At 45.4% G+C, this 17,862-nt stretch overlaps 1 protein-coding gene across 1 annotated transcript; it reads right to left on the bottom strand.

Moving 5' to 3' along the window:
* Positions 1 to 1,385: 1,385 nt before the first annotated feature.
* Positions 1,386 to 3,349, bottom strand: LOC147737666 (uncharacterized). The gene has a single exon (XM_086939588.1). It carries the CDS (start codon positions 3,154 to 3,156, stop codon positions 1,678 to 1,680), a length of 1,479 nt encoding a protein of 492 aa, XP_086795714.1. The 5' UTR covers positions 3,157 to 3,349; the 3' UTR covers positions 1,386 to 1,677.
* Positions 3,350 to 17,862: the final 14,513 nt, after the last annotated feature.

Here is a 17,862-nt window from a genome sequence, read left to right as displayed (position 1 = left end):
ATACGGGAGAGGCAGCAATGTACTGTCCTGATTAGACCATGATAATTAACTAAAACAGTCTAAATTTTGACTTTTCAGGGACTGTTTCACATGAACTATGTCTCCTGAGAATCAGTTTTGCTTAACTTTTATTGTACAAAAGTAATTCACAGTCCTGTTTATGTGTATAATATGTGGATCTGATTGTTTTATCATCATATCACTTTCAGCTTGAGCACTGTGCTGACATCACTCAGAAATGTATATATACACTTGTTACTGAGAATACAATTTGAATTTTTAGAAATGAAAAGGACTCATCTGAATGTTATTCATTTAAAAAAAAGGTGAATTAATCTCTACACAAGGCCTGCATATGTGATACATTCCTGTGAGATAATGAACCCACGAACACCTGGGTTTGTTCACAATGAGAATGGTTAGTACTTATGTGCGGCTCCGCTCGTCACTCTGGAGCAAAAAGAATTTGACACTGAGCTGCGCGATGTCTCCTACCGGCGTGCAGCAGGACTGCTTTAAAGTTTAAGTATCCAGTCTGGCGCCTGGGGAATATTCTCACGGTGAAGAATTAGCAGGTCAAGGAGTATCCACCAGAAACAGCGTGACCAAAGGTAAGTAACTTGTTTATTACGTTTAACTTCTGCTGTATTTTGTCATGAAAATTCTGCATTCAATAATGTTAACAAAGTGTACAAAACACTGCACCCAAAATATATATTTCAGTCTTATGTAAACAAACAAGGGTGAGTAGAAGCCTTTTGGGTCTAGTACATTTTAGACAGAAATAATGTGAATTTTGTGGCAATTAGTTGATTTTGCCAGCACTAACATTTCTCTGAGTCGAGTAGTGACCTTGAGAGTTTTGTAACTTTCAGGTACTCACACTGCTGATTTTTGGCAATTTGTTGACTATTTTCAATCCCACACATTTCTTTTGAGGTTGCAAGTCAACCTATTGCAACTACAATGTTTGCTCTTACATGTAAAGTCAGGTTGCATTAGAAGCTTTTCTGCAACTCAGGATTTGGGTTCCTATTCACCTGGTGTGGATGCATTTCTCATGTTTAGTGAGACTGACTTTCTTTTCTGACTAAAACCTTTTCTTGCATTCAGAGCACGTATAAGGCTTTAATCCAGTGTGGGTCTTTCATGTCGAATTAGATTGTATTTGTCAACAAACCTTTTCTGACATTTAGAACACCCTAAGGCTTTTCCCCCCATGTGAGTACACTCATGCCGAATGAAAAGCAGTTTGTAACCAAAGATTTGCTTGCATTACAAGCACTCATAAAGTGTTTCCCCACTATGGGATCTCTCATGACGTGTAACACTGTCTTTCAGATAAAAGCGTTTCTAGCATAAGGATATTCTCCAGTATGGAGTTTCTCATGTTGAGTGAGAAAGCGTTTTTCTCTGAAGGTATTTCTGGCATTCAGGGCACTCATATGGTTTTTTCCCAGTGTGGAGTCTCTCATGGTTAGTGAGGCTATGCCGATCAAAGAGGCATTTCTGGCATTCAGAGCACTGGTGACGCTTTTTTCCTGTGTGTGTTTGCTCATATAGTGTGAGACTGCATTTAAAATTTAATCTTTTCTGGCAATCAGAGCACAGAAAATTATTTTGGACTGTGTGTGTTTGCTTATGGTGCTTGTAACAGCTTCTACCTCTGAAACGTTTCTAGCAGTTAGAGCTCTGATAAGTTTTTTCCCCAGTGTGAATTCTTACATGTTCAGTGAGATAAGATTTACGTCTGAAACTTTTTGGGCATTCAGAGCACCGATAACGGTTTTGCCCAGTGTGGGTTCTTGTATGTCTAGTAAGTCCTCTTTTTTCACTGAAACATTTCTGGCATTTGGAGCACAGATAAGGTTTTTCCAAAGAATGGGTTATTGCATGTCGAGTAAGTCTCGATTTGTTACGAAACCTTTTCTGGCATTCAGAGCACTGATGAGGTTTTTCCCCAGTGTGGGTTCTTGTATGTTCAGTGAGTCTTCTTTTTTCACGGAAACATTTCTGGCATTCGGAGCATGGATAAGGTTTTTCCAAAGAGTGGGTTAGTGCATGTCGAGTAAGACTCGGTTTGTTACGAAACCTTTGCTGGCATTTAGAGCACTGATAAGGTTTTTCCCCAGTGTGGGTTCTTGTATGATCAGTGAGACTGCTTTTTTCACTAAAACATTTCTGGCATTCAGAGCACTGATAAGGTTTTTCCCCCGTGTGTATTCTTATGTGCCGAGTGAGACTGCTTTTTACAGTAAAACATATCTGGCATTCAGAGCACTGATTAGGTTTTTCCAAAGAGTGGGTTATTGCATGCCGAGAAAGACTCGGTTTGTTAGAAAACCTTTGCTGGCATTTAGAACAATGATAAGGTTTTTCCCCAGTGTGGGTTCTTGTATGTTCAGTGAGTTTGCTGTTGTAACTGAAACATTTCTGGCATTCAGAGCACTGATAAGGTTTCTCTCCAGTGTGGGTTATTGTATGCCGAGTGAGAGTGTTTTTGTCAATGAAACATTTCTGGCATTCCGTGCACTGATAAGGTTTTTCCCCAGTGTGGGTTCTTGTATGCCGAGTGAGAGTGCTTTGGCCACTGAAACATTTCGGGCATTCAGAGCACTGATAAGGTTTTTCCCCAGAGTGGGTTCTTGCATGTCGAGAAAGACTCAATTTGCTACAAAATCTTTGCTGGCATTCAGAACACTGATAAGGTTTTTCCTCTGTGTGGATTCTCACATGCTCAGTTAGATATGATTTATCGCTGAAACTTTTTTGGCATTCAGAACACTGATAAGGTTTTTCCCCAGAGTGGGTTCTTGCATGTCGAGAAAGATTCATTTTGCTACAGAATCTTTGCTGGCATTCAGAACACTGAAAAGGTTTTTCCCCTGTGTGGATTCTCACATGTTCAATTAGATGCGATTTATTGCGGAAACATTTTTGGCATTCAGAACACTGATAGCGTTTATCCCCAGTGAGCAATTTCACATGTTCAGTGACATGAGATTTATGGCTAAATCTTTCTTCCCCAGCTTGTGTTATTTTGTGTTGAGTGAGGCTGGGTTGAACACTGAATTTGTTCTCATAGTCTGTGTTTTTACAAGATTTATTTCTAGTGCTAATGTCACCAAGTTTGTTTTTCTTTTGCTCATATGCCATGCTTGGAGTGAACCAGATCCTTCCTGGAGTCCGGCTTGTTTAGAAAATGGTCAGCATTAATCTCTGAAACAAATCATGGGCAATCTCCGTAACGCTTGAATTGAGCAAAATTTGTCTGGAAGTTGCCCTATAAGCACCTGTTGACAGGTTTCTTGCAGATAATGGTCTTCAGGTTATGACCTCTTCGGAAGCAACTTATTTTGTGACTGATGTTTTTCTCACATTCCTTTGTATAGGTTCTTAGCAAAGCAGTGATAAAGGTGTTAGTTGGATATTTAAGGATTAAATGTTAAGTTCCATTTTGCACTGACGTAATGACAGTAACCGAGGACGTTAGAACGTGCACAGTACTATTGTGGATCACCAGTCGCAGAACATCAGTTCCTTTTAACCTTCTTATACATTGAGCAAAGTTTGTAGTTCTGATGACAGGGATTCACATTAGATATAGCTCCCCAGTGTTCACTTAATCAGTTTTTATATTTAACAGTTCTACATATACTCCTGCACAACAGATAATGCTAAGCCAATTTACATAGAATCCATCACAGAACAGTACACAATAAAAAGGAAACATTTATTTGAGATGGTCATGGACACAATGAAATGGTGTATCTTTAAGGGAATTGCAAAAGAGAGGCGAGTGGTTTGAGGTGTTATATCCAGAGGCAGATAGTCTCGAGTTTTCACTGGTTAAAAACGGTTGTTGAGCAAGAGTGATTTTTAATCTCAGTGCTTTTCTCTGTCGGATGTGTCGGCTTCAAAGTCTTCTTTCGGCGTCTTTTCTATGATGGTATGTAGAAGAAACCTTTTGCAATAACTTTCTGTTATGCACCGTGTGCTTCCTCTCTGGAATTAGATGAGGCTTTAGATTAACATTTATTCTGTCATGCTGAGGCAATTCGTCTTTCTGATAATTTTTCAGATGAGCATGCTGAAGTGGTCTTTCAACATTATTTCTGATGCTGTGTGCACAAATATGGCTTTGCTCTGGGTTAATGAAATGCAAAATTAGAGACTTCACTTACAGGTATAGCACTTTTCTCAGCTCCCAGGTCAGCGCAACACCTAGATTTTAGAAATTCTTCAAACTTAAAATGCTGGATGTCCTTCCGTTTTTCAAAATAATCCTCCTTATGGCACTGACATTCTGTTGCCTAGCGCTAAACCTTGCGTTCTTTGCACATAATTTCAATCACCTGTAGATTTAAAAGTAAACAGTTAATAGAAGTAAATTTCCAAAAATATAAATTACAATTCAAATGAATGCAGAATTGGAGAATTTTGATAAATTTTAGCTCTTTTTCTGACACAGCAGAGCGAAGAATTGTAAACTGAGAGCACTCGGTTGTAAGAGTGAGAATTTGTAAAATTTCCAAAATTTTAATAGACTCGCATAACTTACATGTACCCTGTGGAGTTGTAACGCAGTATCCCAGAGTCATATGGACTAGCACAAATCATCTATTTATAAAAAAAATACTATTCATTCATATGTAATGTAGATTTCTGGGTTGGGAATGTCCCCTCCATTGACAACGGGCGTTTTCCCCTGTCGAAGTTGCCAACTGCATGTATCTGTTATCCTGACTTTTGATTTTTGGCCTCGGCTTCACGATAATCTATTGTGTGATGCGAGCCCTATGCCTAGATCTATCCCTCAACTAACCGAAGCGCAAAGAAATTAAAGTGTACTTTCATGTGTTAATTTTATTCCAGCTGATTATCAGTTGTTAGGTTTTTCTGACACGATTTTTCCAGATGGAAACATTTGACGGAAAATCTGCAAAAGACTTTGTCTGCAGCAGTAGCAACCAAGATTTGTGCTATCTTTTTTTCTAACTGGGGGAACACACAATGCTTTGCCCTGTTAGAACCAGATTCCCCTTCCCTCCCCTACTCTTGACACCCCCAAAACCAACTACATGAATATATCTACCACCTGCTGGAAACAGGTGGTAAATATTAGTGAGAAAAACCCTATGAAATGGCAAATTGCGTGTGGTTTGAAGACCAGAAAAATGTGCTCCTCATGGCAGTTCCCCATTCAATGGCGTCCACCTTGCACCTGTACGTTACTGGGGAAATCTATCACATACTAAAGGAAACCATTATGTGAGAATTTTCTGCCGCCCCAGTACTGTGCAACTTGTAACAAGGGACTATGAGAGGTCTTGGACCGGGCCTGTGACCTGGAGGGTCACACCAAGTGTGCCCTTATTTAAGGCAGAGGACTGTCATGGGTTTAACAGCTAGAGCAGTGGTAGCCATGCACCCTGTTGTAAAGATCAATAGCCTGATGAGATCTTTGCATCAGGATCACTGGAGTGGGGTCCTACTGACGCACCCATTTAATGCTCTGTTTCTATGTCCCTGTCCAGGCTTTTGCGCTAACATCTCAAGTGCGTGTTAACCATGTTGGTGGGTGTAGCCTGTGAGGGGCATACACAGAATGTGAGAGTGTGCCAGAGTAAACTACATCTCCTTTCTACCAGTTGTGTATACAAGTGGGACCATCTAGCCCTCTTGTATGCTCCAGTTCAAAGTCCTCTGTTACCAAGGAATAAAGTGCTCTGCAGAGCACTCAGGTGCTTGCTTGCCAACAGGATTGGTGTCTGCCTGACAGTCTATCCAAGTTGAAGGAGCATCACAAGTAGGCTGAATTGATTGCTGGTGTGTCTCCCTGCAAGGGCGGGTTGAATAGCCGCCGGACTCTGCAGTACCTTTCACGCAGCCTTATCTTCTGGGAACCGGACCGACACCTCGCGGCACCCGCTCCGTGGGCACCACTCGTCTCCTTGGGTCCCCCAGTGAGTGTGCACACAGGACTCGAGCCACAATCCACCAAGGCTCGTTGCGGGACTGCAAGGACCAGCGGGCAGCGCGCCAACCTGCCACAGCTGGTCCTCTTCCCGCCGCCTCCTCCCTGTGCATTTAAATTGGGGGCTGGACATCGGCTCTGCGTGTGTCTCCCTGCAAGGGCGGGTTGAATAGCCGCCGGACTCTGCAGTACCTTTCACGCAGCCTTATCTTCTGGGAACCGGACCGACGCCTCGCGGCACCCGCTCCGCGGGCACCACTCGTCTCCTTGGGTCCCCCAGTGAGTGTGCACACAGGACTCGAGCCACAATCCACCAAGGCTCGTTGCGGGACTGCGAGGACCAGCGGGCAGCGAGCCAACCTGCCACAGCTGGTCCTCTTCCCGCCGCCTCCTTCCTGTGCATTCAAATTGGGGGCTGGACATCGGCTCTGCGTGCGTCTCCCTGCAAGGGCGGGTTGAATAGCCGCCGGACTCTGCAGTACCTTTCACGCAGCCTTATCTTCTGGGAACCGGACCGACGCCTCGCGGCACCCGCTCAGCGGGCACCACTCGTCTCCTTGGGTCCCCCAGTGAGTGTGCACACAGGACTCGAGCCACAATCCACCAAGGCTCGTTGCGGGACTGCGAGGACCAGCGGGCAGCGCGCCAACCTGCCACAGCTGGTCCTCTTCCCGCCGCCTCCTCCCTGTGCATTCAAATTGGGGGCTGGACATCGGCTCTGCGTGCGTCTCCCTGCAAGGGCGGGTTGAATAGCCACCGGACTCTGCAGTACCTTTCACGCAGCCTTATCTTCTGGGAACCGGACCGACGCCTCGCGGCACCCGCTCAGCGGGCACCACTCGTCTCCTTGGGTCCCCCAGTGACTGTGCACACAGGACTCGAGCCACAATCCACCAAGGCTCGTTGCGGGACTGCGAGGACCAGCGTGCAGCGCGCCAACCTGCCACAGCTGGTCCTCTTCCCGCCGCCTCCTCCCTGTGCATTCAAATTGGGGGGCGTGTTCTCCCTTCTAAGAACTATATAGGTGGACCTACATTTCCGGCCCGCGGGACGCGCGCGGACGTGCGCGGGCGAAGACCGGGCTAAGAGCGGGCCCGTTTGTGCCCGTTCGTGACCGATCGTGTCCGGGCCGGGCCCGCCCCCTTGTTTTTTCTACTACTCCTTGACATACTTAGTGTGGGGAGATGTCCTGACGAGAAACCAGGAGCAAGTCATCTTTAGCCGGAGCGGCTATTCTGGAGGTATGGAGAAATTTCTGATTAGAGCTAATACCCTCATTGACACTGAAATAAACGTTCTCGAGAAGCGTTTATCAAAGGAACTATCTGCCTACAAAAGATCTTCCCTTGGTACTCTGGCTAATGCTAAAACCCCCGACCGGCTTACAGAGACTAATAATAACGCCACGGTGGGCCCATCCTTAACAACTACTGAGACCAACCCGGCGTCACTTGATCTGGACATATTGGTTAACGAAATTCTTCCAGAAATTGATATGGCCCTTGATATTAATGTGCCCATTCCCTCAGATTCCGCTGTTATTTGTGATACTATATCAAATGGGGTTAATGACGGGGCTGCAACCAAAAGTAAAAGGCCATATAACTCGAAATCGGGTGGCAAATCAAAATCTGCCAAACATCAACATGATTCCCTTAATCCCACACCAGGTTCATCCCAACCTTTACCTAGCTTGGATTTTTCTTGAGAAACCCTGGGAGCCCTCTTTAAATCTTTTTTATTCCCCCTAGAGTCCAAACTGGAACGCATTGAACTTCGTCTGACTAACATTGAGAAAACCTCTGCTGCTATTCTAGCTAGATTCCCCAAGTCTAATATTCTCTCTAATCCCTCTAACCCCCAAATCACCCCTACTAATCTAGGTCCCCCTCTAGTGAATACTGCTGTTCCCTCTTTGCAACCCCCTATGGGCAATCTAGCCCCGATTCAAAGCAGCAATTCTAACATTCCTTCTTTGCTACCAGTAGGCCCAGTTCAATCAATGACCACTACTAATGGGGCCACATCCAACGATCATATAGCTCCCCCACCCCCTGATAAGATTGTCCCTAGACCACGTAGGCCTGACCTGCCCCCTGAAGCCAATCGCTTCATGGTAGTTTTGGCCGGTGTCCCTCCCCTAGAGGTTGGAGAAGCCGAGACTTTCCAATCCCTCAAAAGTAAAGTCATTAGATGGCTGAACTGGAATAGACCCCTCCCGGCCCACCTTCATAATGAAATTATCATGGTTAGAAGGGTACCTTGGCTGGGTAAAACCAGAAAGTCTATAATTGGGGACTGTATCACGGTGAGTTTTCGAGACCCCAGGGCAGTTTTGCACATATGTGCCGGGTTTAATAGATCCCTCGATTCCACCATCCAGACGCTGTCAGTGTCCTTCTTCTTTCCCCCTATCCATATGCATCATGATCAAGGCCGAGGTAATTGGACGAGGGTTGAGCGGAGGGGCAGATTTCGTGGATATGAAGCAAGAACGGTCTTGTTGCCTCCGGAGACCCCCTTCTGCGATTTTAACCGATTTAATTGTCTTAACGGGTTAGATGGAGTCGACTGACTACCTCCAACTTATGTCTCAGTCCCCACCCTCCCTGCTACTGGTAACAGTTTAGTAGCAGCTATGGGTAAAAGTTTATCCATCACTCCTGCACCCGTAATGTCCCCCACCGCTACCTCGGTACATTCAGTATCCCAGGGAACTGACCCACCTGGTAACAGTTTAGTAGCAGCTATGGGTAAAAGTGTATCTATCACTCCAGCCCCCGTAATGCCCCTCACCCCTACCTCGGTACATTCACTATCCCAGGGAGCTGACCCCCCTGTCCCTTCCCACCCTCCTGTTCCTACGGTCTCCTCCGTTGCCATTATGCCATCAATGACATTTTCTAGTGTACCAGAGGCTATTGAACCAGCCTCCGGTACCCCCGGCTTCAAATTTGCCAGCTGAAATATTGCTGGCTGGAGCCGGCAAATGTCGTCCTTGGGCTGGAGCGAAATCCTTTCCGAGTTTGATGTCTTATGTTTTCAGGAGACCTGGGTAACAACTGATATCATCTTTGATGGATTTGTGTCATATAACAACCCGGCACAAAGGTCTAATATGGGCAGGGCCAAAGGGGGGGCTAGTAATCTTACTTTCTGTGAACCTCCCTGTCCGTGTGAAATTGCACCAGACTGTGGGTTTTCACTCGCAAATTTTAAGCCTGGAACACAAAAGGGGTCATGTAACCCTGTTGATTAACCATTACAACAATTTGTTCGATGCTTCAAATACCTCAGTTGTGGATGAGTTAGGTTTAGCAGTGAGTAATATTTGTAAAGGCATCCATAAACCTCTTGATATCATCTGGGGAGGGGATTTCAATATTCGTACCTGCCCCCACTCATTCACTAAAATTTTGGGGGTATGACGGGGATAATGGGGAAAATCGGGCACATTTTATACACTCCCCTTATGTTGACTCCCTTAACTCTTTTATGCTTAACCAGGATCTACTGATACATTCCCCGGCCACAGACCATGAGGGTAATCCAGTACCGACTTTTGTAGGAATGAATATGGCCTCTGTTATTGACCATTTATTAGTTTCTGTACATATTGTTCCATTTTGTACGGTTCCTACTGTTGTAGATTTTGGAAGTCGCGATCATAATGCCATCACCATGTTGATCTCTATCTGGGGGTCTCCGGTTAACATCCAGCGTACGATAGTAGAAGACTTAACCCCCTGTAGGCAGAACGGCATCCGCATTAAATGGTGTGCGGATAACTCCGAGAAGCTGCAGCACAAAATTGTAGGAGCGGGGTCTGTAGCAATACTTAAATGTTTGGATCCAGAGGCATCCTCTCAGAGTATTATAGCCGATTTTGAGGAATTAGGTACTATCATAAAAAGATCCCTTACCATCACCAAAGGCTTATCAAAGAAGGCAAATGCCGGTTGGTTTGATAGTGCATGCACCAAATCCCTCCAAGAACTTAAGCGGGCACTCTCTAAACAACCCAGAGACAGGGAGGCCATTACATACCACAGGCAGACATACAAACAGCACCTAACACGTAGAAAACATGAGCTAAGGGAGCTTGCCTGGGATGATCTGACTAAAGCTGCAATACTGCATGATAGTAAGCTCTTTTGGAATACGGTCAACAGCCCTTTTCTTGTAAAGGAAGACTTCCCTATACTATCAGCTCAGGTTAGCGAAGATAATTGGGTTTTATATTTTACAGAAATCTTTGACCCGGCTGGGGAGGACTGTGCTAGCTCTTCTGCCGCCCTGTATGAACCTAAGCTATCCCTGGGTATTACTCTTCAAGAAGTGGAAATTGCCATCAGTCAAAGTAAAGGGGGGAAGGCACCGGGCCCGGATGGGGTCCCGGTCGACCTGTATAAATCCAACTTGGCACTTTGGAGCCCGCTCCTGACCCAGGTGTTTAATGCCTCAGTTAGGGATAGTACACCATCTACCTGGAGTGAATCCATAATTCTACTGATCTACAAGAAGGGAGATAGAGGAGAGGCTAAGAACTACCGCCCTATCTCCCTTCTGGATTCCTCACTCAAGATTATGAGCAGGGTCCTACTAATGCGATTGGAGGAATGGGCGGAGGACAATAAAATTCTAGCTGAATCTCAATATGGCTTCCGTAAGGGTCTTGGGACAACAGAGCAGTGTATTAATCTCGATCTTATCATCGGGAAATACACCAAAGCGAAACAGGGTTCTTTATTTCTCTGTTTCGCTGATCTCTCAAGTGCCTTTGATCTTGTGGATCATACTTTGTTATGGTCCACTTTATTGGAAATGGGAGCCCCGCCAGCAATATTATACTTCCTGGCCAGACTCTATAATAAATTATCAGCCCAGATCCGCTTTGGCCAGGCTGGGGAATGTACCAGGAAAATCAGGGTTAAATCAGGCATAAGGCAAGGCTGTGTGTTGGCCCCGTTGCTTTTCTCCCTTTTTATAAACTCTATGGAGTCCGAATTGAAGAGGGTACAGGCAGATTCCCCACAGGTTGTTGGTTCCCCTGTGCCGGTCCTGATATATGCTGATGGTACGGTTCTACTCTCGCGTACCCCGAATGGACTCCAAAACCTTATGAACTATTTTTACGATTTTATTAAGGGGAGAAAACTAAAAATTAATAACTCTAAGACCTTCATTATGGCCTGCGGGAAACAGATTAAACTTTCTAAACCATTTCATTTTAACAATCACAGAATAGAGGTAGTGGACAAATTCTGTTATCTCGGCATAACTTTTAATAACAGAGGGACTTGGGCACCAGAGATTTTAAACGTGAATGCCAAGATGGGCAAAAGCTCCTCCGGAGTATTCCGCTTTGCATCCAAACTAGGTAGTCGTCGCATCCCTGACATGTTAAATATCTATAGACATAGATGTGTATCTATTGCCCTATATGGATCAGGTATATGGGGCTACTGTAATTACAGGGATCTGCAAGTTACAGAGAACCAGTTCCTTAAAAGACTCCTTTGCCTTCCCTCCTCGGCATCCACTGAACTGAGCCATAGAGAGGTGGGCGTGGATTATCTTACAGACCTAACGGGATTGAGACCTCTTATGGCTTGGAGGTCAATCTGGGCTAAGGATAATACCGATTTTACCAGGCAGATCATTTTAGATTGTCTTCGGTTGGACAATGCCCATAAGATCCCCTGGTTAAATTATGTCTCATCTTCTTACAGTGAAATTTTTAATCTTGATATTTTTGATGACCCCCTGAGTACCGTCACTGTACCAAAAAAGGAGCTTAAAAATGTTTTTCTAGGGACCAAATCTAACCTGCGTAGTGTCCAATGTAGCCTCATGTCTACTCACGTATTTTACAACTCTAACATGTTGGACGATTGGGGCATGCCTATGTACTTAAAAGCCATTACCAAACAATCTCACCAGTTTGTTCTCACTAGGTTGAGATTAGGCATTGCCCATAACTTGGTGGCTTTTCCACAGATGAAAATGTATAGCCCAACCCCTTGCCCCTGTGATGGCAAAGCAAAGCAAAGCACATTGCACTTTATGCTTATCTGCCCTTTTTACTTGCACCTTCGTCTCTACTACCTCAAACCTGTTTTTAAGAAATATTCTGTGTTTACTACTGCCCAAGCGATGAAATTGTTATTTGCACTTGATACGTTGGACATTTGTTTCTTTACCGCTACCTTTTTACTAAAAGCTGTCTCTCATAGGAAAAGCCTGGTGTTTTAACCTTGGTCTTTATAAATATCGGATTGTCTGGCCGGCATACCTGATACCATTTGAGCTGTTTAGCTTATTGAAATATGTGTTGCACGTTTTGTATTTTATTCTGTATTTTTAATACTGTATGCTTTTATGATTGTTTTGAATAATCGAATAAAGCTTTGAAATTTGAATTTGATTGCTGGTACCGGTTCTGAAGAGCCTAGAAGCCTGCCTGCCTGTCTGTCAGGTTAGAGAAGGGATTTTGACTATCCAACAGGAGGACGAGGCTGTCCTGGTAGAAGCAAGGTCCAGCGCATCCCTTGCAGCTGTATGGGGCCGAAGGAAGCCAACTACTGGAAATCCATCCAGCAGGACAGGGAGTCAGACGGTCCCCCGAGACTCTCCCAAAAGCTCAATGCAGAAAATAATACTCTATGACAACGCCCATGACGACGCCCAGTCCAGTGATAAATGTGTGCTGCCAACCAGCCCATGCAGGGCTGCACATGCCACATTCTTAACAAACCCAAGAGCGGCTGAATCTACGGACTTCCTGGAGAGACTGTGTGGGGCTGTATCTACCAAATTCCTGAGCGGTCCATGCCAGAAGCCCATGAGGGACTACAACTACCCAAGTGTCGAACACCCTGCCTGAAGATACGCCTGGGGTTCAGCCGGCCATACGTTGTGGGCTCAATTGCAGATGGTGGGGCCCCCAGAGGGCCTTCACTCACCAACAGGCCAGGTGTACCGCAAAACTTTAGGACTGCTGATCTTCACTGTAAACTGTAAAGAAAAGGCAAAGAGGGTGCCCTACTGAACGCTGCCATGCACCCAGGACGTAAGAGCTCCACAAAAGCCTGCTAGTGGGCCAGAGCTCTCTCAAGCGCGCAGGCGTGCCCTGCGAATGCTGGACAGCTGGAAAGGGACCCTGACAGGACTGACTCATGTTGTGAAGGGGTAAGACACTTAAGACTGAGAGCACTTGTGTATGAGGGTGAATGAACTGCACTTTTCTCCCGCTCTGACCCTGGTCAGAAGCGAGAGTCTCCTTTTTAATTTGTTATTGTATTTAAAAATTGTGTGAAAATACTTCCTACCTGCATTTAATTCTGTGGTGTGAAATACTTCCTTCTTACACTTTACTCTGTTGGGGGCACTCTGAGCTGGTTGATAGGCTCTGTGGGAACTTCCGCTCTGTGTTGGAGGAATTGGAGTTAGCGCTCTAGTTTTGCGTGCTAACGCGCACTGACGCACGCATTATCGGCTTTAAATCTTGCCGATTACGCCTTCGCACAGCGGACGCGCGCAGTGGGTGCGCCAGTGGCAAGCCCATCTGCACCCGTCCGCGCCAGGACGTGGCCAGGGGCCAGAACCTCTGCTCGACCCTCTTCAGACAATTATGGCTATGATAGGGATCAGCTGTTTAGAGTTAAAGGTGAGAGCAGGAGTGAGTGCGTGCATAGTCTGTCTTTAGAGGAGAAGAATATATGTTGCCCTCTATGTAACTATAATTTTAAGCCCCTCCAGGCTGCTCCCCCATTGACTAATGGTAAGGGTAAAGTAAAACCTATTTCCCTTATTTTACTTAGCTTTCGCTCCCTCCAAAAACATTCTATTCAAATTCACCTTCTTCTTGAGGAGAGGAGTTCTGATGTACTCTTTCTCACGGAAACATGGACGAATAAGGATTCTTATGCGGATATAGTGTAAGCTCTCCCCCCAAACTACGCAATTTTTAGGCAAGATCGTGCCATTGGTGGGGGGAGGGGGACTGCTATTATTTGTAAAGACATCTATAGATGTAGAGCCACCAACTGCCACATATCTGATTGTAAAAGCCTTTCGTTTGGCATAAGTTGACCTCCAACCTGTACTTTTTCCGGGATTCTTATATATTGCCCAACAGGAGCACTGGGTGATTTCTGTGAATACCTCCCAGAGGTAGCTGCCAGTGAGGCGAGTCTGTCGTCCAATTTTTCTATCTTGGGTGATTTGAATTCACACTTTGAGGATCTCGATTACTCCCTCATGAATGACCTTATTGAATGCCTAGAAACATTTCAATTCAAGCAAATAGTGACTGGCCCTACTCATAATCTGGGACATTTGCTTGATCCCTTATTGACAAATCTCACAGACATCGCTTGGGTTGAGTCATTGAGATTCCTTGGTCTGATCACTTCCTTTTATCTTTTATCTGGACCCCCCAAGAGTCCTTACAACCGTCGGTTAGAACTAAAAAATTCGGCCGTATATGGTCTAAACTTCCAGTGGAAAGATGGGCAACCAGTCTTATAGAGTCCACTCCCATTCCTCATTCTGACCCAACTTAGACGAATGAGAATTTTAACAATTGGCTGGAGTCTTCGCGTGACATAATTCTCCCACAGAAAGAGCTTTGTCACTGTGTAGGCCCAAATAAGAAAGCTTGGTATACTCATACTCTGGGACAGCTTAAGAAATCTTGTAAACAACTCAAAAGGACATGGAGGAAGGACTCGACAGCAATACGTAAGGGCAAATATAGAGAGGCAATTAAGGTCTATAAAAAGGAAATAAAAGCTGCCCAAGCCAGCTATTATCACGGAAAAATCTTCTCAGCATCTAATTTCCCTCGGGAAATGTTTAAAATTATAAAATCTCTTCTCCCCCACCCCTAGTTTCCCTGTTGATGGTGATAATGCTTTAAAGCGTTGTGAGGAGTTAGCTAACTTTTTTTCCATCAAAGTTCACAACATCTATTCTAGTTTTCACCAAAGGATCCTAGATACAAATATTTCACTGCTGCCACAACAGGCTATGCTGGATGAGTCCCCTCTACTTTCCCTGCCTGTACTGCAGGATCTTTTGAAGTGTCTGAAATCAGGATCGCCTGCAGGCCCTGCCCCACCGGCCACTCTGTATTTGGTCTCAGAGATAGTGTGCCCAGTTTTGCAGGATGTAATAAATGCCTCGCTTTGAACGGGCCAGGTGCCCTGTCTTTGGAAACAGGCTAGAGTCAGGGCCCTCTTAAAAAAGAGCAATTTGGATCCGAAGGACTGGGCCAACTATCGCCCCATTTCTTTACTGCCAGGAATGAGCAAACTAACAGAAAAATATGTGAATTCCGTATTGGCAGCTCATCTTGAGGAAAATGACTACCTCCACCCGACTCAGACCGGATTCAGGCATCATCAGGGCATGGAGACGGCCCTCCTTGCTGTGGCGGAAGAATCCAGAAAGGTCATGGATGATGGAGGGTGCGCTGCTATTATTTTATTAGATCTCAGCGCAGCCTTCGACACCGTGAACCATCATATCTTGATCCAAAGGTGGGAGTCACAGGCACTGCCTTAAATGGCTACATTCCTTCTTGACAGATAGATCTTTTGCCGTCTTTAAAGAAGGAGCCCTCTTGCAGCAAAGACCTTTGCCTTATGGAGTTCCTAGGGGTCGTCACTGAGCCCTACCATGTTGAACATCTATATGAGGCCTTTGGCGGGGGTGGTACTCCCCTGGGGAATACACATTGTGAGCTATGCTGATGACACCCAATTGGTGGTGTCTCTTAGTCAGCAAGATAAATCTGAGCCGGGCTTAGCTGCCTGCCTTGCTAAGGTATCTGAATGGATGGACGTGTCCTTTCTCAAGTTAAATGGGGCCAAGACAGAAATCATGATCCTGGGCCATGCATCCCCCAACAATTTAGATCTTATGTGGCCCAGTTGTCTTGGTTCTCCGCCGGCTCCGAAGAAACAAATGAAGAGTTTTGGTGTATTGTTGGATTGCAACTTGAACCTCTCTGCGCCCGCATGTAAAGTGGCGGGGACCTGTTATGGTCTTCTTACGTGGATACGTAAGATCCTTTCCTTGCTCCCATTTGATGCCAGACGGTTGTTGGTTCAGACCCTCATCATGTCTCGGCTGGACTCCGCGGATGCAGTCTATTTTGGTGGGCCACAGGGAACTATTAAGAGATTACAGATTGCCAAGAATTGCGCGGCCCGTCTTTTGTTGAACATCCCTAAACGTACTTCTGTTAAGTGGGCGCTTGGTTGGCTGCACTGGCTCCCTGTTCAAGAAAGAATCAGGTTTAAGGTCATGTGCATTGTCCACAAGTCCATCTCTGGTAATGGTCCCTCCTTGATTCAGTCCATGGTACAACCTTATTGCACCAAGAGGACCTTAAGGTCTAGTAATAAGCAACTGCTTGAAGGCCCTAGGATCAAACGGGTCGGTCTGGAGGTCGGCTGTTTTCTTATAATGCAGCCAATTCTTGGAACCAGCTCCAAGATTTCATCCGCCTTGAATCTGACCATCTTAGATTCAGGAAGCAGCTGAAGACCTTCCTCGTTCCGTGATCAGTGGTGATTGAATGGTGTCACAGGAAGTGCTGGGATGCATGGGGTCTGTCCCCCATAGTCGGACATGTCAAATGTGGTGGTTGTACAGTTTGCAATTTAACAATTGAAGGAAAAAGTTTTGTGTTTAACAATGTCACCTTTAAATGTAATACACTCACAAACTGCAATACAAGCAACGTAATTTATCTTATCCAATGTCCGTGCAACAAAAATTATGTTGGGCAAACATCACAAAAAATCAAGACCCGTATCTGCCAACATAGGAGCCGCATTAGATGTCGGACGCCAAATGCCCCAATGGTGGAACACTTCTTGGAGACCAATCATGATGAGGACGACATTCGATGGACTGTACTAAAGGCATTGAAACTTCCCCAGAGAGGGGGAAGCATGTCCAGTCTCCTAAACAAAGAAGAGTTGAAGTGCATCATATTGCTGGACTCTATTCGTAATGGGTTGAACCGGACAGAGGATTGGACATCGCTACTCTGAATGCCCAATGATGTATGCTAGTGACATTTGGACGTGTCTCATATCCTTGTAACCTGAAAATAACCTTGGAAAAACTGAAACTGTGAAAAACTGAATACTTAAAATCAAACATTGTGTTTTTAAATCTGCTGTCGAATCTAATGTGTATGAATGAGGAGCACAGACGGCCTTCACTCCCAACGGTTATGAGCACAAAACTGCACTATAAGCCACCCCAATTTTAATCACTATCCACGCCCACCACAACATGGCCACCGCAACACACCCCAGTTGCACATCAGCCATTCCAACTCCACCACTCCAATATGGCCGCTAAGTACCAGGAAGTCGTACCTAGTCCTTCCTTTATCTTCAGCCCTTACGGCCTTAAAATGACCAACTCACGAGGCATCCCTGCACAGCGGATTCGCGCTGCCACCGAAGGGGGAGAAGACCATTGTGTTTCTCCCTCCCACCCACCGCCGCTTCCATTGAGAAGTCAGGCAAGCTAACTCCCAAACTTAGCTCGGACTCCATTTCCGCCCAACATGGAAGGGCCGTCCTTAACTTTAATTTCTGTTATTCAGCATTGAGCCTGCGGACCAAATAAAGGAGGCAACCTACTCCACAAAACGGGAAGAAACCCTTGCGTTCCACTTCCCATCCACGGCTGCTCAAATTGTAGCCAGGTAAGCTTCAACTCTCATCCGTCGACCTCGACGTCCTAGCCCTATAAATGTCCTGCTAAATGGTAATAATCTTTTACCATACAGCAATCAGCTCCCAGAGCCGGAAAGAGAATTGAATTCAACACCTTCCCCAACGAGGAACAATCAT

Source organism: Lissotriton vulgaris, chromosome 1_1 (genome assembly GCF_964263255.1).
Source record: "Lissotriton vulgaris chromosome 1_1, aLisVul1.2, whole genome shotgun sequence".
NCBI lineage: Eukaryota > Metazoa > Chordata > Amphibia > Caudata > Salamandridae > Lissotriton > Lissotriton vulgaris.
The sequence above is the reverse complement of the archived record's forward strand: the minus strand, read 5'-3'. Positions and strand labels throughout refer to the sequence as shown.